Source organism: Microcebus murinus, chromosome 9 (assembly GCF_040939455.1).
Source record: "Microcebus murinus isolate Inina chromosome 9, M.murinus_Inina_mat1.0, whole genome shotgun sequence".
Lineage (NCBI taxonomy): Eukaryota > Metazoa > Chordata > Mammalia > Primates > Cheirogaleidae > Microcebus > Microcebus murinus.
In genome coordinates this window covers 62111951-62139462 of record NC_134112.1, presented here as the reverse complement: position 1 = coordinate 62139462, position 27512 = coordinate 62111951, and the positions used below count along the sequence as shown (strand labels likewise).

General features: G+C 49.3%; 1 protein-coding gene across 8 annotated transcripts in view; it reads left to right on the top strand.

The window, feature by feature from the left end:
- The window catches only part of ATXN7L1 (ataxin 7 like 1), a 231046-nt gene that overhangs the window by 58372 nt on the left and 145162 nt on the right, over positions 1-27512 (top strand). For all 8 annotated transcript variants that reach the window (XM_012746581.2, XM_012746576.2, XM_012746554.2 and 5 more), the window contains one exon: positions 20491-20595. In XM_012746581.2, coding sequence (XP_012602035.2) covers positions 20491-20595 — 105 coding nt within the window. The remainder of the gene's footprint in view (positions 1-20490; positions 20596-27512) is intronic.

Genomic DNA, 27512 nt, shown 5'->3' with positions numbered 1-27512 from the left:
TGGAAAAACACTCAGCTGGGGACAATATGGCAAAAGCATGCTACTGTCACCTTGTCCCTAAATAGCCTGGGCCCCAACGGGGCTGCCTGCAGGCCTACATGTGTCCCAGGGAGAAGGTACGTAAAGGCCTCTTCCTTTTCCCCTCCCTCTGGGAGCACGGTGCCCCTCCATGCCAAGGATGGTGTTGTGTTCTTGGGTGGTTCTCACGTTGCAGAAAGAGTCTGTGGACACTAGAGATCCAAGAATTCTCCTCCACTGCTTCAGAGCGTGAAAGAGAGGCTAGCTTGGGCCTTCTATTAGGACTGTGTCAGCGAGCTTTTGCTGGGCAACAAACCACCCCAAAACTTGATGGCTTGAGACAATACGCATTATTTATCATGATCCTGCGGGTCATCTGGGTGGTTCTGGTGTGGACAGCTCAGCTGGGGCTGGGCAGTCTAGGATGGCCTTGCTCACCTGTCTGGTGGCTGGGAAGCTGCTTGGTCTGGAGAGGCCCAGGCAGGAACGATCGACCCCTGCTACATGTGGCCTGTTTGTGCTGTCGAAGGCCAGCCTGGGCTCCACAGGAGCTGTCGGGAGCACAAAAAGCACAAGAGATGGCAGACAAAGCCCAGCGCACATGTACTTCAGGAGTGTCTGCGTCACATCTGTTGATGCTCCGCTGGCCGTGGCAAGTCACATGACTGAGAATTGGCCTGTGAAGGGAGCACTGTAGGGCGTGGACGTGGTAACGAGCTGGGGGTCATCCTGGCAGCAGCCCCCACCAGGAGTGTGGCGTCAGGAGGCGCGTCCTGTTCTGCCCCATGCAGGTGTGTGTCGGCAGGGTCGGGGTGGGGTGGGGGGTTGGCTCTTTCAAGGAAGAAAGGAACAGACCTTTCCCCAGTGGAGTTGGACACACGCGGGTTCAGATTCTGTGCACCATTCACTAGCAGTGTGACCCTGGGCGGGTGGCTTTACTTCCCTGAAGCCTAGTTTCTTCGCCTGGTCCGGCCTCCCACACGAGGCTCTATGGGACACTAACTGACGTTTGTGGCGCGCCGTCAACACCCAGCGTCGTGGCCTCATCGTGGGGCAGCGGAAGAGCACTCATGCTGGGCGGCTGGGCAGCAGCGACTCCCAGGGTGACGGGGTGGTCTGTGCACAGGCAGCTTGGCTGAGCCCCCGGACGGCAGCGCTCCCGGGCCCAGGAGGCCAGGTGAAGACCCCGAGACCGGGGAGGCTTCTTGCAGACTCAAACCTCGTTCACAGATTTATTGTTTAAAATCGAAACAAACATATCGTCCTTTCTTGGTTGTACATCCCCCAACAGCAACCGCCAGTTGACTTCTGCGCCCTGCCTTGTCCCCCAAAATAGCCTTTGCTTCTCATCAGCAGTGGCAGGGACACACTCAGTGTTCTTCTTACCTGCTCCTGTGTCCTTGGCACTCTCTGCTGACTCACGTCCTCCCTCTCTGAGCATTCCCTCGCACCTTCTTTTCTCCCTTGTCCTTTTCGATGGGTGTTGCCCACCTTACAGCTATAACCCTGTTGTCAGGCAGCAGCATTTCACAGGGTGACTCCTGCCTTGTCCCCGATCTGGCCGCCACCTGTGCATTCATGATGCCCCAACTCTCTCTCTCTGGCCGCAGCTTCCTCTTGAATTACAGATCAGTTGCTCAAACTCAGTAGATTGCCACACAAATTTATCTCCCCCACAGGTCTTAGTCTGCCCGGGCTGCTGTAACAGTGTACCATAGACTGGGTGGCTTAAACAACATAGCTACGGAGGCTGGGAGTCCACAATCAGGGTGCCAGCGTGGTGAGAGGACGCCACCTTCTCACGTGTGCTCTTTTGGCGGAGAGAGCATCCTGGTGTCTCTTCCTCATCTTATGAGGGCGCTAATCCTGTCATGGGGCTCCACTCTCATGACCTCATCTACACCGGATCACCTCCCAAAGGCCCCACCTCCTAAGACCGTCGTGTTGGGGGTCAGGGCCTGAGCACATGAGTAAGGGGGGGACACAGTTCAGTCTCCTGCACTGTGCCACCGCCCTCCTGCCACACTCCCGTGTGTCTTCCCCTCTTCCCAGTAACTCAACCTGGAAAGTCTAAGTCACTTCCCTCAACAGTGAGTGCCCAGTTTGGGTCCTTCATTCTCTCTGTCCCTGCAGCCACTGCCTACATCAGCACGCCCCACAGACCGTGCAGTGGCCTCCCCACCTCCAGCCTGGCCTGCTCACTCGGCATGGCTTCCGAAACAGACACCAGTTACTGCTGCCTGTGCTCTCTTCCTCCTGCCTCGCCACCTCTCTGGTCCCATCTCCTGCCCTTCTTCCCGGCACCCTGTTCCTTGCCACACCCACCTGCCTGCAGTCCCCTGACCGGCCGATGTATCCCACTGCTCTACCTGGGGCACTCCTCCCACCGGGCTGCCCGCAAACCGCTGCTCTTCCGTCAGGACCGACTCCCGGGTCATCCTGGTGAAGCCCCCTGCCCTCTGCCGCCGCATGAGCTCTGCACACGTCCTCTTTATCACTCGCCACGTGTTCTGTGGCTTGTGTGTCTGGGCCTGTCTCCTTTAATGATCTGTGAGCCCCTTGAGGGCACAAATCGTCTCGTTCATTTCTCTGTGCCCCAGTGCCCGGTGGATAGTCAGTGACAGTAAATAAGTGTGGAATGCATGAGTGGATGAATAAGTGAGCGGATGACGGCAGGTTGTGCCCAAGGACCTCTTCTTTCCCGCACTGCATTTCCTCAGGTCACCCATCAGCACAGGTGCCACCAGCTGCCAGCCCCCCAAACTTCCTGCACACCCAGTTTACCAAGCCTAAGACACTGGGTGTTCCCCTTCCTTTCTTGCAGCACAAAGGGCCCCTGCTGAGATCTCTCCTGCCCACACCAAGTGCCCTCGTGGAGAAGGCCCCTGCCACCCCAGCCCCAGCTCGTGGCTCCCTCCTCCCGCTCGCTCAGGCTTTCTGCCTGTTTGCGCACGTCACGTTGTGCCGTCCTGTTCTCTAACTGTCTGGCTCAATTCAGCCTTTCTTGTATCAGTTCATTCTACTGTCTGGCTCGTTCATTGCTTTCAGTGTGTGTGTTGTCATCCTAGCTGAGCCCTTGTTGCAGACGCAGGCTTCTGTATGCGTTGTTTCTTGGATATTTGGTAAATGCTACTCCATGGCTATGTATTCATAACTGACCCCAGAGTCCTTCCCCACCTGTCTCCCTCTCTCCCAGCTGCCATCCCCCTTGGAAAGGCAGACTGTCCTGGGAGTTAAGAGTCAACAGACGTGGGTTCAAATCTTGGCTCCACTGTTTCCAAACTCTGAGACTTTGATAGCCAGTAACCTAACCTCCTCCAGCTTCTATTTCCTTATCTATAAAATGAAGATAATGTCACTCCTGCCAGGCTATTGTGAGGATTAAATGAACTGATCGATGTAAAGCACTTAGCACAGTGCCTAGCATGGAGTAAATGCTGAATAAATACTGGCTGCTGTGATTGATGTTGTTTTCAATAACATTATTTTATCAATAAATCTTCCCTTTAAGGATCTATCATAGACTAGCCCCTGGCTGGCACCTCACACATAGACCAGATGTTTGTATAAATGTCAGACTAGCATGTAGATGTTTTCATAGGGCTGCCCCTGAAATGCTACCCCTTCCTTGTTAGTTGAAATGAGGCTAATTTTCCCTGGGGTGAGGGAGGGGCACTTTCCATTCATCTCCCACAAGAGCTTCCCTCTTCTCTGTGAACGCAGCACGTGTTCTGAACCTTACCTTGCGCCAGAGGGGACAGTGTTGCAGCCCCATCTCTGTTCACCGGAGAGGCAATTCAATCTTACGATTCTCACTCCAGTTCACAACTGGGTGGAAACATATAAAATAATAGACTATTCCTATGGGAAGGGACCTTAGGGGGAGTCTAGGCCGGTGTGGATTGAACTGCTGCATCAGAATTACTTGGAAAGCTTTGTTCCAAAATGCAGATTCCAGCAATGGATGCATGTCCAAAATTTCCAATTCATTCAATCTGGCTGGTACCCAGGAATCTGTCCTGCAAGTGCTCCCGAAAGATTCTGATGCTTGGTTAGGTTTGGAACCACAAACCTGTCCTGGTGCTGTGTCTCACCAGCAAAGGCAGAGGGTACTCTGGGGACCCAGAGAGGGCTCATGCCTTGACAAGTTAGTGACATGACAGAGGCTTGAAGCTCCAAAGCTAGTGCTCAAGTCCCTGCCTCCTCTTCACGACAGCAGGGGCCAGAGCTGTTCCTCCACCAGATGGAATCTGGGGCATTGGGGTGAGGCCAGCAGGGGCCCACTGACTCAGGAGGCGGGTGGGCAGCAGCCCATGCTCCCAGGGGAGTGGAGAAGGAGCCAGACCAGAGAAGAAGGGCTCTTGGCCATTTCTTTCACAGGCCTGTGGTTTGAATGTATGTATGCCCTCTACCTCGACCCACTGCCTTCCCCAGCCACCCATGGCACTCTACAACCCGCCATGGCTGGGCAGGTGGAGAGTGAAGCATGTGACCTGCACTGGGGTCCTGTTAAGAGTCTAAATTGAAGGTGACTAGATGGTGATCCACCCAGGTGGATTTGACACAGGTATTAATAGAAAGTAGACTTGGGACAAGGTCTGAGTTTACCAATACAGACAACTCCAAGCTGGGTAGATTGAAGGGCTTTTGTCTTCTCATCTGAGCATTTGGCTCTTCTAGACAGATGAAACTGTCCAGAGGTACCCAGCCCTGCCCCCAGCTGTGCACACAGCAAAACCGTTAGCATAGCAGGCATGAACCCCACAGAGATAGGCTGTGCCTCTGGATTGAAAACAGCATTTAAACCAGGAAAAGCAAAAATGTATGAGCTCTGGGTAGTCCTGGAAGGGGAAAGCCCCACGCTGGAGCCAGGCTGCTATGCAGGGTGCTGGAGGAATTAGGGGCTGGGAGCTGCAGTTCCTTTGAACCGTGTGGCTGGGCTGTTGCTGGTCATATTACAGAAAGGCAGGAGCTTTTTTTCTTTCCTGGTAAGCAAGAGGCAGTTTGATGGCACTATGAAATAGCTTCCTCGGGCATGCAGACCTTAAGTAAATAAAAGCACAAAAATAGATTTTTCAAACCATGTCCTTCCAGAGCATAGTAGGATTTACTGAGAAATTGGATTGAATTCTCCCCGACTCACCTGACTGCTGAGTGGAGGAATTCAAAGGAAAGGTCTGTATTTCCCCCAGCGGTTTCTGCTGAAACAGGGCTGACCGACCTCGGGGCTCGAAGCTGTCAATGGGTGACCTTTTAAAAGGCAGCTAGGGCTGTCTGAACAGCAGGCTGGGGAACGGAGCCGAGGCCTCGCTATACCACTGCTACCCCTGAACCCAGAGATAAGAGATTCATTGTAGAACCTCTGCCCTGCCCGCACGTTACAGATTAGCTTCCTGATGTACGAAGGCCACTGGGCAGCCCTCAGGAGAACAGGGTTGTTTTTCTAGTGGTGATGGAGGCTTGGCCCTGACTGTCTTCCACCTGGGTATCAACACTGCCATTCGCCAGGTGGCTGGCCCAGCACTGAGGTTTTAGGGTCTCACCATAGAGCACAAAAGAGGTTTTCTCTTGAGCCAAGCCATAAGGATTAAAACTCTACAGGACATCATTAGCATTGTATTTTAGGTAGATTTTCAGAAACTTGGGTTTAAGTGGCCCCAAACCATCCAGGGACCTAAGTACAATGCCCTAGACCACGTTCCAAGGGGTTTGGGTCCCAGCACAGAACTTTATTATGGATGAGAACCCATGGTGTGCTAGTACACTGGCTCTCGGGGGGGGGGGGGGTGGAATTTAAAGCACTGATTTGTAACATTTGCCACTTTCCAAGGTGTAAGTTTCTAAATGTGAAGTTGGGAAGAAATGGGCACAGTTGGCTCTCACAGGTGCTAGGTTGGCCCCAGCCCACCACTGAACTGTACGTGCGCCTCTAACTCACACATCTAGAGAGCTGACACGTAGAGGCACCTCCGAGGGGCAAACCGACCCGTGTGCCAGGGTAGCCTCAGTGAGACCCCACGTGTACGGACCACTCTTCCCCTTGGCTAACATAATCTTTTAACCAGCAAGAAGTTCTATATTACAAGACTACAACTGGGATAGTCCAGTGTCAAATGACCAGGTGTCTCCATTTTAGTAGTTGTCATGCTAGGGCAATGAGTGGCCAGTTTTAGGAGTTATCAGATCCCTTGAAGAGCTTGTTTAAAATGTGTCCTACTGGACTCCACCCCCCAAAGAAGCTGATTCCATAGCTCTGGTTTGAGGTCCAGGCATCTATATTTGCAAGCAAATTGCAGGTAGTATTCATACTCTGAGAAACCCTCATCTACTATTTACTCACCCTGTGGCTAGAATGACTAGAAGTTCAAGGTCTGACTTTTAACATAGTGATTTTATTCTCAACACTCACTGTTTTGCTCCAGTGAAACAGGACTTTTATGTTTTTTTTTTGTCCCACCACGCAAAATCTGATTGTAAATCATAATATTTATTAAAAGCATCCCAAGCACCAGACATCAGACATGTCTTACCCCCATCTTATCCTGACAACTACCCTATTATTATTATCTCATTTTGCAGATGAGGAAACTGAGGCCCAGAGAAATTTCACAAGTAAGCAGTGCCAGAATTCAAATGCGTGTTGTTGGCCTGCAGAACCTGCATTCTAAGCACAACACTGAGCTGCCTCTGTGAAATAGTGTTCCTCTGAGGTTCTTTGGCTTTTTACTTAGCTGATTCAGGCTAAAGTTCAGTTCAATTTCATGAGCATATAATTGAGTGCCTATGATGCCAGCACTGGCGTGAGTTATTTCATTCGAGCAGCAACCTTATCGGCAAAATACAACTGCTATTTTCCAGAAGAGGAAAGGTGGATCCAGAGAGGGTCTGTGGTTTGCCCTGCGTTGCACAGCCAGCTGGCGGCAGAGTGGGGATTTCCTGCTCATTTCACTACCCCACAGCTGCCCAGCTAGATTCCCTGGGAGGTTCCTTCGTCTAAATTAAGGCAGCTTTGATTCATTGGCAGTCTTTTAAGCTTTTGAGAATGTTTCTGGCAGTCTTCATTTTTGACTGATGTATGTCTGAGTCTGTATATAAAACATTAGTGTACAAATGGGGAAGACAGACATATCCACCACTATTTTTAAACACCAGATAGAGTGGGCTAAGTGCGGCAGCGAGATGCATAGGAGTGTGCGAATGCAGAGAAAGCGTTTGTGTCTCTGCAGGAATTGGAGACGGCTCCCTGAAGGAGGCTACGCTAAAGTTGGACCTTGAAGGATGTGTAGGATTCCAGCGAGTATGGGGGGAGGGCTCAGGGAGGAGCAGCGGTGAGGGAGGATTTGGGGGAAGCTGAACCTGGGAACTCAGGGATTGGGGCCAGATCCCAGGACCCCATGAGCCAGGCTGACAGTCTCCCTTTTCTCCTTGGCCCATAACTAGTTTCATGCCTGATTTGTGATTGAAGGTATTGTGATTTTTCTCCTCCAGCCGATCTATTGTATTTTCCATTACCTTAAAACAACTTTTTTAACCCTCCCTATGGTGGATTTTTAATTCCCGGGCCTTTGTGCTTTAAGCCCAGGATCGTCAGAGTGGTTTACCAGGGACGTGAGATTGGCTTAAGGAGTTTGGATGTCATGAGAGGTGCCAGTGCTTCTTCCTGTTCTCTTAGGGCAAAGGTATATTTCTGTCCCTCGAGAACACTGGTGCAGTGGCCAGTCCAGCTGGAGTGGCCCAGCCTCCCCTTGTAAGCACCTCATTTCCGGGAGACTGCCCTGGGATATCTGTCAACAACTTCCTGTGGGCAGGCAGTCCCAGGCCTGAGTAGTTTGGACACTGATGCCCAGGGACATTAAGCAGTTCCTTTCCACTGTCTTCTGGCTCTGCCAAGTGGACACCTCTCCTGATGGAGCCACATGGCACATTTACGTCCGAGCTGTGGCAGCATCATTTGGGTGATCAAAGGGCGCTTTGATCTTGGGTTATCTTGAAGGGCACTTGTAGGGCTCCATAGCCTCGACTAATGGCCCTCTGGGGGGGAAATGTCACAGTCTCTTTGCCAGCTATGATAAACCACAACCAGAGCCAACTTCTGCTTTCCTCCCAGAGACACTAACAAGTGCCACAGGGTGAGGGGTCGCTTGCCCTGGACTCTCTGAATAGGGGGACCAGCTCACCATTGCCATGGGACTCAATAAGGCCAGCAGGCACTGGGACCACCTGTTGTTCCTGGACACCAGGACTGGGCCTCACAGACTCTGAGGAGTGTATCTCTTCTTCAACCTGGAATCTGCAAACAGAACACTCATGTCTCCCCCCGACTACTGAGCAGGGGTTGGTATATCTGAAATAATGGGAGGTTTTCTGGGGTGGGCATTTTCTTGACCGTGTGGGTTAGTGGTCTCCATCACACGTTCTGGACGGCATTAGTAGCAATAGCTTGGTAGCAGAAGCCTGCCATGATGCAGTGTCTCGCTGGTGAAGGCCTTTGCAAATGTCACATTTCCTGTAGGAGGGCGTTTTTATGGACTCTGATTTCAGCATGGTCCTACAACATGTCTTCCAAGAAATCTCTCAAAGTGCTGTGTTGGGACAGGTAGGGCATCTGTCTCTGTGGTAGATGGATGCTGCCTGGCCCTTCATGAGGTCAGTCAGTCCACTGCAAAATTAAAATCTCCAAGCAGTGATGGAAGACCTGGTAAGAACTTTTTTGGTAATTGTCCTAGTCTTAGCAGGGTTGCGAAAGCCCTCAATACAGCACGAGTTTGACTCCTACAGACAGCTGACCCCACTCTGTGCCTTTGCCTGGGCTCCCTGTCTTGTTTCTGTCCGAATAGAAGGAAGGCCTCTCAGCATGTGACTCTCAAGAAGATGGTAGACTTCTGTGTACCTTGGAGCAGCCATTTTAAGTCCAAAGTCTATTTGCATGCCAGAGAGAAGGCTGAATTCAGTTGTCTACAAGTCAGACTTCTATTAATACGTCGCTCCTACTGCGTGAACAGACCTGAGGTGGGGTGGGGAAGATTGAGATATACATAAGCCTCAGTGTAAGCTCTCATGCAATTTATGATTCAGCCTTTGAAAGCCAATGACCATTTCTTTCTGTTGGCAACGTTTCTCCTTTTTTTCTTCTTGTTTTGTAAATTTTGTTTATTTATTTATTTTTGTAAAGCCATGTCTCATCCTTGTCACCAAAAAAAAAAAAAGAAAAAATGTGGCATTTGTTGTAGCAAAAAACCAGGCAGAGACCAAGCTAAAGCCACCTCCGAACCACAGTACTTACTATAATGCTTCCTATGATTGACAGAGATGATAGATTAGATATATGGTAGATACATAACTCTCACTAAACTCCTTAAGGCTAAACCACTCAGATTTTGTGCTCATTTGCCTTTTCCAGAGATTTCCATTGTAGCATGGGTGTGGCATCCTCCCTTTCCTCTCTTCTCACTTGCCCTTCTTCTCCAGACACACTCCCTGATGGACCCATCATTGTAACCAAAGAGCCAGAAAGGAACTTAGAGTAGCAGTCAGTGCATCATCCAGTCTCAGCCAGGATGCCACAGCAATATGCCGGACTGTCCTATCTGATCTCCTCTTGACCCACTTACAGTGTTCTTATAGCACTTTCTGTTCTACCTGAAAATTCTCTTTGACCATAACCTGTCTTGCAAGGAAATATATCATGTGAGGGTCACCATTACCTTGTCCCCAAACCCACCACCCTCTTCCCTGAAATATGGTGCCTACCTCCACCTCCCAAAGAGCTCTCTTGGGTGGGGGTTTGGGGGAAGCATCATGGGAGACCCAACCCGGACCCAAGAGATGCCCCTGGATGGAGGTGGGAGGAGCTACCCAGAATCAACTGGAAACTGGCCTCATACAGACAAGCTCTTAGATTTCTATGACCAGGGCGACTCAGGATAGGAAAAGCTTATTCCAAACAAAGAAACAAGGCAAGGCTACTGAGGAAGAATTGAAAAAAAATGTCCAGGGAAGCATAGTGATTTTGCAAAAACACATGTTATCTCCACTGTAGTCCTCAAGTTGAAGGAAATATGGACACAATGATTTAATTGAAAATTTAAACATCTTAATGCACCAGGTAAGGGAACCTGGGAGGGAAGAGAGTCTGGTGATGACTTGAGACCACTCCAAAGCATTCGTAGGCCCCTCTACTTATCTGCTGTTTAAGTGCCACTCAGCACAAAAGCCAGAGGAAAAGAATTTCCCCCAATCGGTTGATGCTTCTCTCCTCTCTCTGAGTCATAGTGAACTACATAAATTTGTTGACAGGTCCTTGGTTGAACATGCTGTACCCATCCTTGTCCTCTACATGGGACTTGGGCTGACTTGTGAGGGAGAAATGGGGCTGTCCTGTCACGCAGCTGATCTCTAAGCCCAAGCCACCTTTACTGGAAGAATAGCTTTGGTCAGGATACCTTACCAGGACACAGCACCCTGAGAAATGGTGCCTCATCAGTCCTGAGGGCCAGAGCTTGGGATGCCAAGCCCAAAGCTACCAGCCAACCTGGCTGGAGTGATGAGCAAGAGTAGGCATAACCAGACAGGGAGAAGCCTAGATAGTCCTGTCACTACTTGAGAGAGTCAGGCAAGGATGATTTTACATCCATGGGAACGTTTTTAGGGACAAATTGTTGGCATTGTTGCCTAAGGCAGGCATAGACAAAGGGGATCCCTTTGCAAAATTATTATCCTGGCTACCAGGGTCATCACTGCCCAGCCAGGCAGTCAGCTACTCTGCCAGGTTGGGCTCAAATTGCCACGGTGTGCCCTGTGTGATCACAGCTACATGCTGGCCCGGTGTCAGGGCAGAGCTGAGACACAGGGCAGGGAGAAGTCTAGATCTTCCAGACCCTGGATCACACACACAGTCACAATGTAAAGAGCAGCCCCAGAGTCAGGAAATTGAGAATGGGACCAGAAGGAGCATCCAGAAAACACCCCACGCCCACCCCAAACACTGGCTCTCAGGGGCCGTGGCTGGGGAGGGCTGTCGGGAGTAGCTGTATTCACAGCCAGGGTAGGAGGAAGCAACCTTGGTGTGGTGGGGGACAGGAATGACCCACTTCTTCACTAACATGGCCCACCTGGAGCATGCCTCCTTCTTGGTTCCGCACAGCACTTGTCTTCCAAGGAGCTCAAAGAGTGAATAAATAGGGAGTTATCGACGTTGTAATCTTAGATAGCAGCATAGATATTAGGGCAATTTATTGTCATTTACTACTTCCCTCTGAGAGAAGAGAAAATGAAGGAGTATGGAAAATAAATGAACTTCTTGGGGACTTCAGCCTAGTTAACGTATTACCATTGATTAAGCAGCCACCGTGTGCCAGGCTGTTTGGCTACGGAGACATAAAGGGCAGTAAGTCACAATTCCTGTCTTCCAGAAGATCCAGTCTAGTGCAAGTCCAGTCATAAAGCAGTTACTCCACAACAGCCTTAGGAAAGCCGTGGTCACGTTGCTGAGTGACGGCCATCAGGAGAGGGGGAGGGAGCTCCCCAGAGAAGGGGCCAGGTGAGTTGGAGGAACAAGAAGGCCATAGATAATTACATGTTCTATTTTCTACATCCTTACTGTGTGCCAGCCCCTTCATAAATATGTCATTTAATTCCAAGTGAGGAAACAGAAGCTCAGAGAGGACTGATTATCACACCAAATGGTAGAGCCAGGATTTGAAGTTGGGGCTGCTGAACTCTAGGGCCCAGCAATCAGACACTGCATGTTTAAGGCCCATCTCTCATAGTGTTTCTTCTAAGGTCTGGACTTCTCTGGTTTGGGGCCTGAGACCAAGGACGTATCCTGGGACCTATGGCGCCTTTGCCTGGGAACAGCTTGAATGTGTGCCTTTAGATGTCCTTCTCCCCAGGAAGGGGGGTTAGGCTGTTTGTTGGTTGGCTGGCTGGGGTTGGGGTTGGGGTCCGGAGGAGAGGAGACGTCCTGTTCCTGTAGCATAACAGGGAGCTTCCACCTGCCCCCTGTGTTTCCCAGCCCTTGCCTGCTACCAGGCCTGGCTCCTGGCCCCAGCCAGGCAAGGGGCTGCCTCCCAGCCCAGCCCCAGCAAGAAGAGGCTGGGAGCCATTTCGCCCTTGGTTTGTAAGAGAAGAAAAGCTGCGCTCCCGCCGCCTGCGCACGCCCGCCTGCTCTCATCCACGCGGGAGAGCTCACGCTGCTGTTTGCCTTTCTCGTCCCCTTGCTTCGGTTTCCCTTTGCAGCTTTCACTGATGTTGAAACCCTCACAGTTGGGCCCTCGGTTTTCAGAGAACTGAAAAACAGAAAGAGATCCCATTTTCCTAGAGGGGAATTCAACATTCCGCTGGGGAGGTGGGAGGTGTCAGGTCTGAGGTCATTTTCAGACCCCCAGCTTGTTCTGTTCTATGAATTGAAGGAGATTTTGAGAGTTGACGAACAAAAATAAAATCTCTCTATCAGAGCTAAGGAGAAACATTTTTGTATATTCCCTCAAGCTTTCTATGTGGTGTAAGTGATTAAAATGCAACTGAAAACTCTGCTAGCAAAAATAAAAGGAAAAATTAATAAAAACTGTATAATGAGCACATTAAGATTAATAGGGGGAGGCTGGGCACGGTGGCTTATGCCTGGAATCCTAGCACTCTGGGAGACCAAGGCAGGAAGATCACTTGAGGTCAGGAGTTCGAAACCAGCCTGAGCAAGAGCAAGGCCCCATCTCTACCAAAAATAGAAAAAAATAGCCGAGCATGGTGGTATGCACCTGTAGTCCCCGCTACTCAGGAGGCTGAGGCAGGAGTATCACTTGAGCCCAAGAGTTTGGGGTTGCAGTGAGCTATGATAATGCCACTGCACTCTAGCCAGGGGAACAAAGCAAGACGCTGTCTCAAAAAAAAAAAAAAAAAATCCATTAGTAGGGAAAAGGAAGGCTCTTAGGACCAGCCATTCTGTGTCCTGATTCAAATCTGCTGAAGTCAGTTATAGGTGTCCTTGAACCGCAGTGGCTGTTTTTCCCAATAATTTTGCCTAAGCCCATGTAAATGGAAGCCCACAAATCAAAACCATTTTCAGCCACCAGCACATCTTTTTGATAGTTTTCCAAGGAAGTTCAGTGGTGGCTCACATCCTTAGGTCCTACCAAGATCTATGAGTCCGGTTACCTCCTAAGGAGCAGAGACTGTTTAGGCAGGGCTCACGTCTACCTTCCTGGAAAGAGCTTGGTGTGTTGAAATTAACATAAATACAACCCTATTTCTTTTCATTACAGTATTTTTTTAGAGTATGTTAAAAAGAAAAGCATAATTATAAAATTATATTTTTAATATGCTATAGTATTATATAGCATGTGCTGCCTTGACATTTTTACAATTCATATAGCAACTAAAGTTTCACAACTGTGAAAAAGACTTTTGGGGAAATCTAAGACCATTTTCTAGGGCATTATTCTTTTTTTTCCAAAAAACTGAAATTCAAGGTTGTCTTCTTTTTCCCTGCGGGATTCTCTATAGTGAGCATGGATATTACCAATGGCCAATAGGCCTTCAAAGCAGAGTCTGCTTCTTGCAGTGTCTCTGCATCCTGTGCTTCACTCGGAATTCCTGCTTGCAAAAGGAAGGCATCAACCCTCACTTACTTTTCCTTAAGTTTTTCATCATCGGAGCTCTCACCAGTTGTTGCTTCATAATGTCAAAGTCTCGAGCCTTGCAAGGTATCCAGGGCCAAATTCAAAGGCACATAACATCTAGTTTGATCCTGAATCCACAAAACCAGCTGTCTTCTCGTCTTAGAAACAAACCCTGTGAAATAGTTGGAAATGTCACCCTGCCTTTCCCTTAACTGTAACCATTTTCAAAAAGCGAATATCAGATATAAGCTAAAGTTTATAAACACAACTTTGCTTGTCAAAAGTGTTCTCCCTGGGAAGCTGTTTATCTTAAATAAAATGCTACTCCCATTCTTCCGGTTACTTTCTCAATATTGACTTTAGAAGCAGTTTATCAACTACACTGGGAAATCATAGTTTACTTTCCTAGAAACCATTATATTGTCCCAAACTTTGGGCTCCTTACATCAAAACCGGCTCTACTCTCTCCCTCCCTCCTCTGCCATCTGGGGGGGGATGGGAAGGGCTCAGGGGAGGTTGAGCTGGGCAGAGGCCTGGGGAACCTCAGTGCTATCAGGAAGCAGGTGAGTGTGCCGGACCAAGTTGATAATGTGAGTGCGATTGGCTCCACCATGAATTCGAATTATACCAGAAATTAAATAAGGGAAGTGGAGAACTGTTTGCTCTAAACAGAAGCACTGAGAATAGCCTATGTGTGATAAATTTATAAGCAGCATTGGTTTAATGCTATGAGCCTGATCTGTGAATAATCTCCTGAATTACCCTTAATAAGTAAGCATTAAGTCGACAGACATTGGAAAGAGCTCCAGTAACTTGATTATGCCCCCCCTTTCCACCCATGACAACTTATAGCCTCTCTTTGCTCATTTCATACAGGAAGTGATCAACATGTTTACCTAGCTCAGTTTTACATAAGTTCTTGGGTTAATAATTGATGCCCTAACTGTAATTTTATATTAATATGATTTCCTCCCAGGTTCACAAAAGCCTGTCTGCATCCCAGTGTGGTAGATGATGAATATAATTGTCTCCATTTTATAGCTGGGGAAATCGAGCCAGGGAGGAATGATGCCAGAGTGGGCACTGGTCAGTGGTGTGCTGGTAAGTGCTTTAACAACAGGCTCTCCGAGGGAAGAAGTCCTGGTTTGTAGTGGATGCTGATTTCTGTGGGGTAAATACTCCCGCCTTGGCCAATGCAAGCTACCTACCAACATGCTGTCACTGAACGCACAGTTAGGAAGAGAGGTACACAGTCTACTCTGTGGGCTGGTACAAGCTTGCTGTGGCATATAATTAACACTGATGACACAGTTCATGGCTTTAGGCTCTCAGATAACCACTGAAGACCAGCTCACACCTCCATAAATCCAAAATTAACTCTCAGGTTCTGCTTAGACTCTGACTAACTGGATTGCCTTGAAGAGTGTTTTTCAAACTTGGAGTTATGACCCATTACAGGGTCACAACTGAAATTAATTTAGGAATCTCATTGAGCTCGTTTTTAATGAAACAGGATAGAGTAAAACAAAAAGACATGAGTAGAACTGACTAGAAAATATCAAAGTGTAGCCCACATGTTTCAATGATAGATGACGGATGGATGGGTAGGTGGGTGGGTGGATGAATATAGATAGATATATGTCTATAGTGGATTGAGATAAAAAATTAAAAAATACTGGCCCAGGCCGGGCGCTGTGGCTCACGCCTGTAATCCTAGCTCTTGGGAGGCTGAGGCGGGCGGATTGCTCAAGGTCAGGAGTTCAAAACCAGCCTGAGCAAGAGCGAGACCCCGTCTCTACTATAAATAGAAAGAAATCAATTGGCCAACTGATATATATATAAAAAATTAGCCGGGCATGGTGGCACATGCCTGTAGTCCCAGCTACTCGGGAGGCTGAGGCAGAAGGATCGCTCGAGCCCAGGAGTTTGAGGTTGCTGTGAGCTAGGCTGACGCCACGGCACTCACTCTAGCCTGGGCAACAAAGCGAGACTCTGTCTCAAAAAAAAAAAAAAAATACTGGCCCAGAAGCAAATGTACCTCTGTTTCCCCATCTGCAAAATGGAGCTAATAAAGTTTGCCCCCTCCCTGCCTGTGATCGGGCCCAGAGGATGACCGAGGTCACTGAGGTGTGGTAACGCAGTGGTGGTGCTAGCGCCCTAGCTGATCTACAGTTGATCCATTTGCAAGAGTAAAATGGGGCAAAACAGACATGTTTGGCTTCGTCTCTTTGTGGATGGGTGCACATTGTGTTTGAAACTGGGCTCAGTCCCATCCTCTTCAGGCACACATTTTCTTGGCATCCAGCCACAGCCTGGAGAGCCCTGCCCTGTCCACACATGTGCACACACGAGGTTCTGCAGGTCTGAGGGATCAGCCTTCCCAGGAGGTCTGCTGCGAGTGGCCGTGAGGAAGAGTCAAAGACTGGGTCTCCTGGAGCAGGGACTCCCCACGGACAGAACTAGTTAGTTTTGAAAGCCGAGGGAGGTGACTCAGATTAAGCTTTCTCCGCACTCTCTCCTGAATCCCTCCTGGGAGAAGATACAAGGCGAGGCAGCGTTTAGGAGCCATCACAGCAACCCCATGAGGCAGGAACTGTTGGCCCCATTTCGTAGACGAGAAAACGCACACCGGGAAGGTTCAGCACCTCCCCCGAGGCTGCACGGCTAGTGAACGCTGTCCTCCAAACCCGCCTTCAGACCCCAGTCTGTGCTCGTGCCAGCACCTCCCTTGGAGCTTTAGGACAGCCCTGGGCACCCATTAGTCATCCAGGAAACCCTTCCCAACTGGCATTTTCATCTGAGAAATGGGACCTTGCTCTATGTTAGCAGCATTTTGCTGAGAAAAAAAGAACAGGCTTCGGAGTCAGAGTGTCTTGGAATCTCATCCTACTTTTTACAAATCACTGCCATGGAAGCTCAAACAAATGTCTCTACTTTCATTCCCTTGCCTGCAAAGTAGAGATGTTGACAACTTCATAGGATCATTTTGAAGATTAATTAAGATAATATTATCATATCACAGAGTCTAAAAGGATATATATTAGTATGTCAACAGTGGTTATCACTAGCTGGTAGTATTACAGGTGGTTTCACTTTTCACTTTTTTGCCCATCTTTATTCAGTGGCGCATCAGTAAATGTTTAACAACCAGCTCTCCAAAAAAAAAGAAAAACCCTGATTTGTAGTGTTTGCCCATTTCCATGGTGTAAATACTTCCACCATGGCTAATTTCAAGGTACTGCCATGACACCAAGCATGGAGTTGAGAAGAGATATGCACAATTGACTCTCACAAGCCAATACTAACCCACTTCAGCACACCACTGTGTTTATTTTTCACTGTTCATGGAATGTTTTACTTAGGGGATAAATTAAAAGAGAGAAAGAGAGAATGAATACAGCCCCTAGCATGATACCTGGCATAAGTTTTCATCTCTTCCTGTCTTCCCTCCCTTCTTCATCCCCGGGCTGTACTGCTCTAATCAAACGGCACACGGACTGTGAAGGCATGATCATGTGAAGAGGGTCATCTTCCGGGGAGCCAAGTGCCCTTGCCTTTGCTCCCCATCTGCAGGCTCTCAGAACCTGGGCAGCTGACAGAGGAGATCCTAAGGTCGGCTTGCTGAGGAATAATCAAGCAGACAAGCAGGTCATCTCACTTTCCATGGGAGACATGCACTGAGCAGATGTGTATACCGGTTGAAACTGCCCTAGAGGGAAACTAAGAAAAGTCCCAGCCAGTAAGAGTCCTTGCAGGAAACACACCCCCAGGTGGCCCCAGTCTCTGACTAGTAACCTTTGCCTTTGACTCAGTGACATAACAGGTGTATGTCTGTGGGGGCTGGGGAGACAGGGTGGCTCTACAGGACTCTGGGGCATCAGTGGTGGCCTGACAGCCCCCGGCAGGCCATCCAGCATGTGCGACAAAGGTGTAGAGACACATTCCCCACACCCTCCCATGTCTGGGCTCAGCCTCCCGGCACTTGGAAGTTTCTGGTGCAAGATTAGGTGCTCAAGAAACATTTGTGAGGGGTTTTTGAAAACGTTCGAGGGGTTTTTGAAAAATTTTAAATTCATGATTATCTTTTATTCCTTCATGACTTGACCTGTTGCAGAAAGGATGTCAGGCAGCTCAATAAATGCTTATCGAATAAATAAATAAGGCTTAGCCCTCGTCTGCTCCTGATTTGATGTATTCCTGGATATAAAACATGATTTTAAATCTAATTGAGATGCAAAGTGCTAATAAAGGTTGCTGGTGATTTTTTTTTTATTATTTTAAATTTCATCTGGCTTTTCTATATTTTTCAAATGTGTCTTCAGAGAACATGAGTCCCTTTTGTTATTTAAAAACTGAATATACGTTATAAAAATAAGCGACCTGTCAATAAAAAGTAAAGCCAGGGCAGTGTCAGCGGTTAAGGCCTGAGCAGCGGCTCCCCTGCTCTGAGGTGCTGCACTGAGGGCCCCACCTGCCCACAGGGCCTTGCTGGGCTCAGGCCTGCACAGTGGCTGGGCCTGGCACGGGCCTCTGCATCCTGCACTCTTGTCTCCCGCCCACCTGGCACTGACTAGCGATGCTCCCTCCAGTCTCTCCCAGCAGACAGCGTGTGCAAGTGGAGAGGGACGAGTCATTGAGAGAGTCAGTAGCCCGCCACCTCTGCTAGAAACCCAGTCGGGCCTGCGTCCCCACCCCTGCTGGTCACCCACCGTGGGGCAAGCTGCATCTTCAGGCACTGCCGTGGGAGTCCCACTCTTCCGGTCACAGGCTTCCCCCAGGGTGACTGGGGGGTCTCCACCCTGTGCCATGACAGATGTGCCCATTCCCTGTCCCTCAGGGCTGCCCTGAGAAGGGAGCGCAGAGCGGGTGGGGCCTCCCCGGAAGCATTTGCTGGGTCCTAAGTGAGCCCTTCTCACATGAGGAGGTCAGCTCTCTCTCCGGCCTAGGATTGCAGTTGGGGGAACCATCGTGTTTGGAGGGCTTCATTAAGGACACAGGTCGGGCTAGCAAACGAAGGCTTGGGGGGTTCTCAGTCAGGGGAAATTTAATTCCTCCGTCAACCCCGTTGGTGGCTGTGGCTCCTCTGCTCTCAGAGCCTAGTGACCCACCAAGAGCCGGGTGGCTAAGAAGAGGCAGGGTAGGGGTGCGGAGGGGGGTCAGGTGCAGAGCAGGGGTGCTGCCAGGTGTGCACCACCTCCACCCAGTGGCGCACAAGGAGATGTGGCCCTGAGTTTCCTCATAACTGACCTTTTTTTATTGACAGCTTTATTGAGATATAATTCATATACCATATAATGCACCCACTTAAAGTGTACAATTCAGTGGTTTTTATTACATTCCCAGACTTGTGCCACCATCATCACTATCAATCTTAGAACATTTTCATTGACCCAGAAAGAAACCCTGCACCCTTTAGCAGTCACCCTCCAATCCCTCCCGGCCCCCAGCCCAGGGTGAGCACTTACCTACTTTCTGTGTCTGTAGGTGCGCCCGTTCCGGACATTTCGTATGAGCTGTCATACAGCACGTGGCCTTTTGTGTCTGGCTCCTTTCACTTAGCAGAACGTTTTCTAGCTCCATCCACCATGTGCCCAGATCGCTGCTTCACGCCTCTCAGTGGATGAACAGTATCCATTGCGGAGATACGACACGTTTTGTTTATCTACTCATCGGTGGGTGGGCGTCAGGGTTTTTCCCACTTTTTGGCCATTCTGAATAATGCTGCTGTGAACATCCATGTGCAGGTTTCTGTGTGGACATACATGTTCATGTGTCTTAGGTACATACCACATAACTGATCTTTTAACAATGTAATAATGTGTCTGATCCTGTCACTTCTTTGCTTAAAGTCTCGATAGCTTCCCATTGTTCTAGAAATCAGGTTCGAAATGCTTCCATTGGTCTGCAAGGCTCACAGCTCTGGGCCCTCCCCACTGCCCCCCTATTTTTCTGCTCCCGCCAAGGGTTCAAGAGCTCCTCCTATGCACAGAACTCCTTCCTTGCTTAAACTTGGAACTTTCCTCCCCCACCCGGCCCTACTCACCGGGGGTTTCTCAGATGACATGCCCCTCCTCGGGGAGGCACTCTCCACCACCGCAGACCAGGTTAGGTCCCCCTGTCACACGCTCTCAGGGTACCTCTACATCTCCCTCTTAGCGCCTACTGCAGTCAGCCCCAGCGATGACTAGTGTGATTAATGTTTCTCTCTTCTACTACCATGAGCTCCGGGAGAGCAAGGAAACAAGTCACTGTTGTTCCCCGGTTGTCCCCAGCACCCAGCACAGTGCCTGGCACACGTAGGCGCTCAGTGGACATTAACCTCACGGGTAATGACAGCAGCAGACGAGCTGCTTGTCCAGAGGATTCCTGTGGCCTCGGTATGTCCCTCAGGTGGAGGGGAAACGCAGGGACTGCTCAGGCCAAGGTGACTCCTCCTTCCGTCCTCAGCCCTCACTCACCTGAGGGACGACGACTGCTTAAACTGGAATGAGTTTGGAGGAGTCAATCCTGAAATAAACAGGGCCTCAGTGGGCCCCAGCTAGCACTTGGGCTGTCTCAGGACAGGGCGATTCTCACAGCCTGTGACTTGGGTGGCCCCTCCACCCCGAGGACCCCAAGGGCAGTGGCCGTGGTCCGTTTCTGAGGGCGAAATGAGGAGGGATTCTCTGTGGCAGTTGCTTCTCTGAGAGGCGGGGAGCTGCGTTATGACAAGCCACATTCCCTTTAGTCAGGATTATTGCTTTTCTGCGTGTCTTGTTTGAAAAACTGTCCTTGAAGGAATTCCAAGAGGAAACTGTGCACCTTCTGAGACTTAATTGCTTTTTTTCAAAAAACACTGTTTTCATTTCCCCCACAGATATGCACTTATTTGGCCATTATCCAGCACATGACGACTTCTATCTCGTAGTGTGCAGTGCCTGTAATCAGGTCGTCAAGCCACAGGTCTTCCAGTCGCACTGCGGTAAGTGGACTCCCGCCCCCGGCAGGCGCGTTGGCCGCTGCCACTCGGGGGACGGTCACCTCCCCCGTGGCTCCCCCCGTAGGGTCTGGTCCTGTGTCTGTCTAAGCCCACGGCTGTGGGTAAGCTCTTCCTGGGGCGGCGGCCTCTGCTCGCAGGGTAACTATTTTAGGAGCTGTAGTCCTCCTGCTGAAGTGCCCATCCTGTCAGAGCAAATGAGAGAAAACCAGAAATTTGTCTCGGTGGGTGGGACTAGACCACAACCATCCATCCAAGGTGACAGTGGCCTCTGCAGGTGACCGAGGGCAGGGAGAGCATCGGCCTGAGGAGTCGGTCACTCCTGCACCCTGGCATTTTCTGCCCCAGCGGGAGGGCCGGGAGGGGCTCTCCCCAGACTTATGAACACACACAGGGGCTGGATCGGGGGCCGCCCCTCGCGTGCGCCATCGGGATGCTGCCCCAAGGAAACAGTGTCTAGGCAAAGCATCAGGTTCCACTTCTCCTTTTCCAAATATCTCCCTTATTAGAGAAAATCCAGGTGTGGTTGGGAACGCTTTCCCTCTGTATCTTAACATCCTTGGTGTAATAAATTTTTTTAATTGGTCAACAACAAACCATGGACTCCATTCAGTGCGGCTGCCGTGGATGAGACAGACACGGTCCACGTGGCCTCTTCCCTCGGGGATGAATAAACAGCTATTCCACCTTAGACAAGAAGTCACTTCACCTTTCTGGGTGGAAGTCTCCTTATCTTTAGTAGGGAATTGGACCAGACAATTCCCAAAGTGGTAATATACTGTTAAGTCCGGAGCAGTATCTCCCAATCTTTTTATTTAAGCCATATGCCCTTTTGATGAACAGAAAATCTGAACTCCCTCCTTTATTACATTTTCAAAATGTGCTCAATATTGTGCCTTAAAAAAATCAAAAGCAATTGTTATATCGAATGTGCTTTTGCACATGACGCACCGCTCCCCTTTCTCACACTCTGAATTTCTGTCTTTCTCCCACTCCTTCAGTTATTACTATTCTGTAATAAATAGCCATGAAATAAAGGGAGTTGAGCTTATCTAAGCTCTTTAATAAATGTGTTGGGGACAATGGAATAGTATGTATATATGCTAATATCACCTGTGAATATGTGTATGTATAGGTATATGATATATACATATCTACACATATATATACATCTGTATCTGTGTAAATGCTGTAGGTATATTTTGTGTTTATAATATGTGGAAAGAGGATCCAGGCTTAAGGGGCATTTCTGTGAGTTGGTCCAGGACTTTCTGACTGGCACAAGGCCAAGAAAGGGCCCTAGAAAGTGCTATAGAAGGAGCTCTGGCTCTCCTGCAGCCAGCTCTGTGTCCTTGGGCTACTTCCTTGATGTCTTAGGCCCTTAGTTTCCTTGTCTCTACTGTGACGAGGTGACTTCTGTGGACACGTCTACCTCTAACATTTTCATTTCTGGCAGAGTGAGCACGAAAGGAGCAGGTCATGTGCTCGGCACAAGTCAACCTTCTTGCTCAGTGCTGTGTAGCAAATGACCCTCTCTTCCACCTGGAAGAGAGAAAAGGTCCAACCTCTCCAAAGAGAAACGGTCAGAGACCCAGGGGTGGTGCCACCAACTGAGGCCACAGGTGGAGAAAGCAAAGCAGAGCAGAGGCAAGAAGGTCCCACTCAGCCAGTCCTTCGGTGAACAGCCGTGGAAGCCCCGTGTGTGTCAAGAGAATGCAGGCACTAGATCCTCCCGAATGCAGACATCATTCATTCATTCACAGGATGTGCTTCTGTTCTGTGGGATACCGCAGTTTACAAAACAAGCAAAAATCCTGGCCCTCATGGGTATCATATTCTATTGTAAGCCATTGAAACCTACCCTGGGAACTGAATTCACTGGCAGTCTTTGATGCAAGGATCCTGGGGTCCCACGGTGCCCTGCAGAATTCTGCCACGGGCAAGGTCCCATCTAGCCAGGAGGGGATCCTCTAGGGCTTGGCGAGGCTGATACACAGCGTCCCTCTGCCCTAGGGCTTTGGTGCAAGAGCTAAGTGTTTGCATAGGGGAGAGCCTTTGTGGTCACCTGCTCAGAGCAGTGGCAGTAAATTAGTTTGGGACCTTGGGGTTACTGACCTGATGGCTGGAAGCCTGGTCTTCATTAAGCTTCTTGCTGAACCAGCTGACAGCAGCAGTGCGGATGGAACCAGAACTCAACAAATTGAGGCACCAAAGCCTCCTTTGTCTTTCATGTGTGCCTCCCAATAATACAAAACCTATATTTATCAAGCCCAGGAGAGGACGCAAGGCAGAGCTCAGAACCATAGCAGCTCTTCAGGGGCAGTATTTTTTAGTTGCCCTAAGAATTCTAACTACAGTTTCATGATTATCTTAGTCAATATAACTTCAGGCCGTTATAACAGAATATCATAGACTGGGTGGCTTATAAACAACAGAAATTGATTTCTCACAGTTCTGGAGGCTGGAAGTCTGAGATCAGGGTGCCAGCATGGTTGGGTTCTGGTGAGGCCCTCTTCTGGGATGCAGACTTGTGTCCTCACATGGTGGAAAGAGGGCAAGAGAGCTCTTTGGTGTCCCTTTTATAAGGGCACTAATACCATTCACGAGGACTCCAGCCTCATGACCTAATTACCTGCCAAAGGCCCCACCTCCTAATATGCTCACTGTGAGGGGCAGGATTTAAACATGTGAATTTGGTGTGGAAGACACATTCAGACCATAACAACAGTCCTTTTTCTGCTGTTTTCCCTTGTGTGACTAGCCTTGTTGTGTTCAACAAGTTAATATGAATGCCACTGTGCTAAGTGCCTGGCACTGTGCCACCTGCTTTCTGTACCTTTGAGTATGCAATCCTCTCAACAGCCCTACAAAGTAGGTGCTGATATTATACCCATTTTGGAGCTGAAGAACCTAAGGCTCGGCAGGTTCGGTGCCTTGCCCCGGGTTGCCGAGCTGGGCGCGTGTGCAGCCTGACTGGGAAGACGGGCAGCTTCTCTCCAGAGTGAGGGAAGTGATGCTTGGCCCCTTCTCACCGCCACTCTACACAGACGGCATGGCCCCCCTACCCTTCCTGATCCAGGGCCCAACCCATTCACCTGCCGGGAAGCACATCGTTATACACGGGTTCCACCTCGGTTTGGTTAGCTGCGGGACTTGTTTTCAAATGGAGTCTCATGTAGAGCCCCAATCTGTAAATATATATGGAAAGCAGAGCTGTTGGGGTTAAAACTCGGGTGGGGTCAAGCCCCACCTACCTGGCCTTCTCCTGACTTTCCCCCACCCCCACCCACCAGGGCTCCATAGAACACAATTTGAAGTTTGTTGATGTAGTGGAGAGAACATGGGCTTTGGAGTCGGACAGAGCGATTCCCATGATTAACTGTGTGACCTTGGGCAGGTCACCTCATCTCTCTCTTCACCTCAGTTTCTTTGTCTGTAAAATGGGTGCTCTGCCTGCCCATGGGGTTGTTAGGACAATATGGCTGGCATGAGGCTTAGGTTCATTTCCTCCTCCCTTCTCTCCACAGAGTGTCCCCCACTGCCCCCAGCTGGATGGGATCTTCCTTCCTAACATCCACAGAACTCTGTTCTTCTGTGCCACATCCCACCTTCTGCCCCGCAGTTATCTGACTCAGCATCTAGGACCCTTTCAGAACCAAGGATGTACCTTTTCAGTCCTGTGTCCCTGGCTTTCAGAAAATGAGTTCATCGTAGGTGCACGGCAGCATTCAAGATCTTGATGTACTGGTCGTTTAAGTTAAATTGAAAAAACTGAGTGTTGTGCGTGTTTAGGCAGTCAGTTGTGAGGATTTCAGAAATTGGTGGTTGAAGGAAAACCGTTTCTTACTCAACACCTCTGACGCCAAATGTGTGGGCTTTCCATACCAAGGGAATTCTCTGCATGCACCAACAGGGTATCCTTGAATTCAATTCAACTCTGACACTAGCTACCCAGAGTTAGTGCTATTCAGCGTTAGTGCAGGCCCCACAGGTTAAAGATCAGCCCACAAAACTGCCCCTCGCTTCAGATGCCAATCACAAACAATGGGCGCACAGGTTACCCACACTTCTGTCTACCTTGGCTAAAAATCAGGGGTTTCACAACCCCCTCCTCAGGTTCAGTAATTTGCTATAATGACTCACAGAACTCAGGGGAGCACTTTGCTTAAATTTACTGGTGTATCATAAAGGACATTATAAAGGATACAGGGTGAACTGCCAGCGATACCCAGGCTGAGGCCCTAACGCAGGAGCTTCTGTTGCCATAGAGTTGGGTTCACCAACCTGTAATCTCTCCAAGCTCCATCCTTTAGGGCCGCAGTCCTCAACCCCCAGGCCATGGCCTCGTACTGGTCCATGGCCTGTTAGGAAATGGGCCCCGCATCACTGCCTGAGCTCCACACCACCGCCCCACCCCGCCACACCACCCTGGTCCATGGAAAAATTGTCTTCCATGGAACCAGTCCCTGGTGCCAAAAAGGTTGGGGACCACTGCTTTAGGGGTTTCTTTGGAGGTTCCATCATAGACACATGATTAATTAAATAAATCACTGGCCTTGGTGACGGACTCAGTCTCCAGCCCCAGTCAAGTGGGGCTGAGAGTTCTAATCCTCTAATCATGTCTTAGTCTTTCTGGCAACCAGCACCCCTCCTGAAACCACCTGGGGACCCCAGCCACAGTCATCTCATTAGCATACAGAAACACACTCCCTCAGGAGATTCCAAGGGCCCTAGATGCTCTTGTGTCAGGAAACTGGGATCTAAAACCAAACCTATTGAAAGATGTTCCTATCACCCCTACCACTCAGGAGATGACAAGGATTTTAGGAGCTTTGTGCCAGGAACTGGGGATGAGGACCAAATATACATTTCTTATTATATCACAATACCGCAGTAGCAGTGTGAAAAATAGAATAGCATGATGGAAACATCGTGAATTTGGAAGCCAAACAGAGATGCAGGTCAGAATCCTGACGAACATTGACGAGCTGTGTGACCCTGGGCTAATCACATGACCTTTCGGAGCCTCATTTTCCAAGTCTGTAAAATAAGGACGACAGTTCCTGCCTCTCAGAGTTACCTGTGAGGGACAAAGTATGTATAGTTTCCTGGCACGTGGGAAGGAAATAAAGAAAGAATAGCTATTATTGTCAATAGAGTGTGGCCATTTTTTATTAAGTTGAGTGTTTCTCATGAAAAATGAGAAAGCCAATTCAGTCCAGTGCTTCCTGCCTTCCCTTCTTGCCCGTCTCCGAGGACGTCTCCTCCGAGGTCGGCCTGCGGACTTTCGCCGGTGATTCAGCCCCAGCTTCCCACACTCTCGGAGGCAACAAATGCCGGCCTGACTACAGTCACACTTGCCGGGAGTCCTGAGGGTTTGGCCTTACAAATATAATCGGTTCACGTCCACCTTAGGCCCCAGTGTCAGCTGTTTTGGAAATACCATGAAGCCCCAGTCTGTCCAGTGTCTCTCCGGGTTTCCCGCCGAGACCCATCCAGCCCCTCCCGGGACTGGCCGCAGTCCTTCCCCTCCCGCCATCGTGCCCCGAGCTGGCGTCCCAGGTGGTGCCGCCACTGTCCGGGCGCATGTCCCGAGCCAGCCCACCTGTGTCGGCCTCCCGGGTCTGTTTCTTGGAAAGCCAGTGCCGAGGCCCTTTCAGATGCTTTGTCAGCCTCCACCCGGGAGATCTAGGGTTTCAAGGCCTTCGTTTGTTCTACAGTTTCTTAGGTGAGTTGATAAGGGTGTTTAGGGATGTCTACAGAAAGGGGGAAACAGAAACCAAAAGGCCCCCTTTGGGAGTCCCGATCCCACCCCACGCGCGTCTCTGTCCCTCGTAGCTGTCTGTCCCAAGCTGTGGGCTCCTGTGTTCACATGAAGTGACAGCTTGGCGGATCCTGACTCTCCAGGATCCGTCTGCCTGGGTTCCGATCCCAGCTCTACCCCTCGTTAGCTGTGTGACCTTGGGCGGGTTACTTTGCCTCCCTGCTTTTGTTTCCTTATTCTTAAAATGGGGATAATAGTTTATCTCATAAGGTTGTCGTGATAATTAAAAGAACTTGCGTCTAGAAAGCAAGTGGTAGGATAAAGTTTGCTTCTTAAAAACGCAAGACTTTGTTTTGAAGTGTTGCAGTTTTCTTAAAAAAGAAAATAAATAAATAAAGGTCACATTATCTAATCTAACAGGGTGATAAACTGCAGAGATTTGTAACGAAATCTTTTCCAAAGAGTTTTCACTTGTGATTCCAGCGGAGAGGGACTCTTGTGTCAGTGCTGTGGTGTGTCCTAACCCCAGCCCAGAGAGGGTGCTGTTACCATTTCTTCCAACAAGAAACTGGGGCCAGCGGGGAGGGGTATTCTTTATATCTGAGTGCAGGCATGTATGTAAAGCAGAAACAAAGAGGTGTGAGGTGGCTCTAATGGAAAAAGAAAATTTTATTATTTCTTAGTAATTGTGTATTTTTAATCAATTTGGAATATTGTAATTAAAGAAAAAATGTTATGTAGATCCAAGTTGTAGTTTTTTTGTTTGTTTGTTTTTTGTTATTTTTTTCTTTTAGAGACAGGGTCTCACTCTGTCACCCAGTCTGGAGTATAGTGGTATGATCATTAACCTCATTGTAACCTGAAACTCCTGGGCTCAAGTGATCCTCCCACCTCAGCCTCCTGAGTAGCTAAAACTACAGGTGTGCACCACCAAGCTTGGCTAATTTTTTTGTTGTTGTTAGAGATGTGGTCTTCCTATGCTGTCCAGGCTGGTCTTGAACTCCTGGCCTCAAGCAATCCTCCCACCTCAGCTTCCCAGAGTGATGGAAGTACAGGCATGAGCCACCTTGCCTAGCCATAGTTTTATAACAGGGTTAAACATTTATGAAATTGTATGATTTATATAAATGAAAGGAGT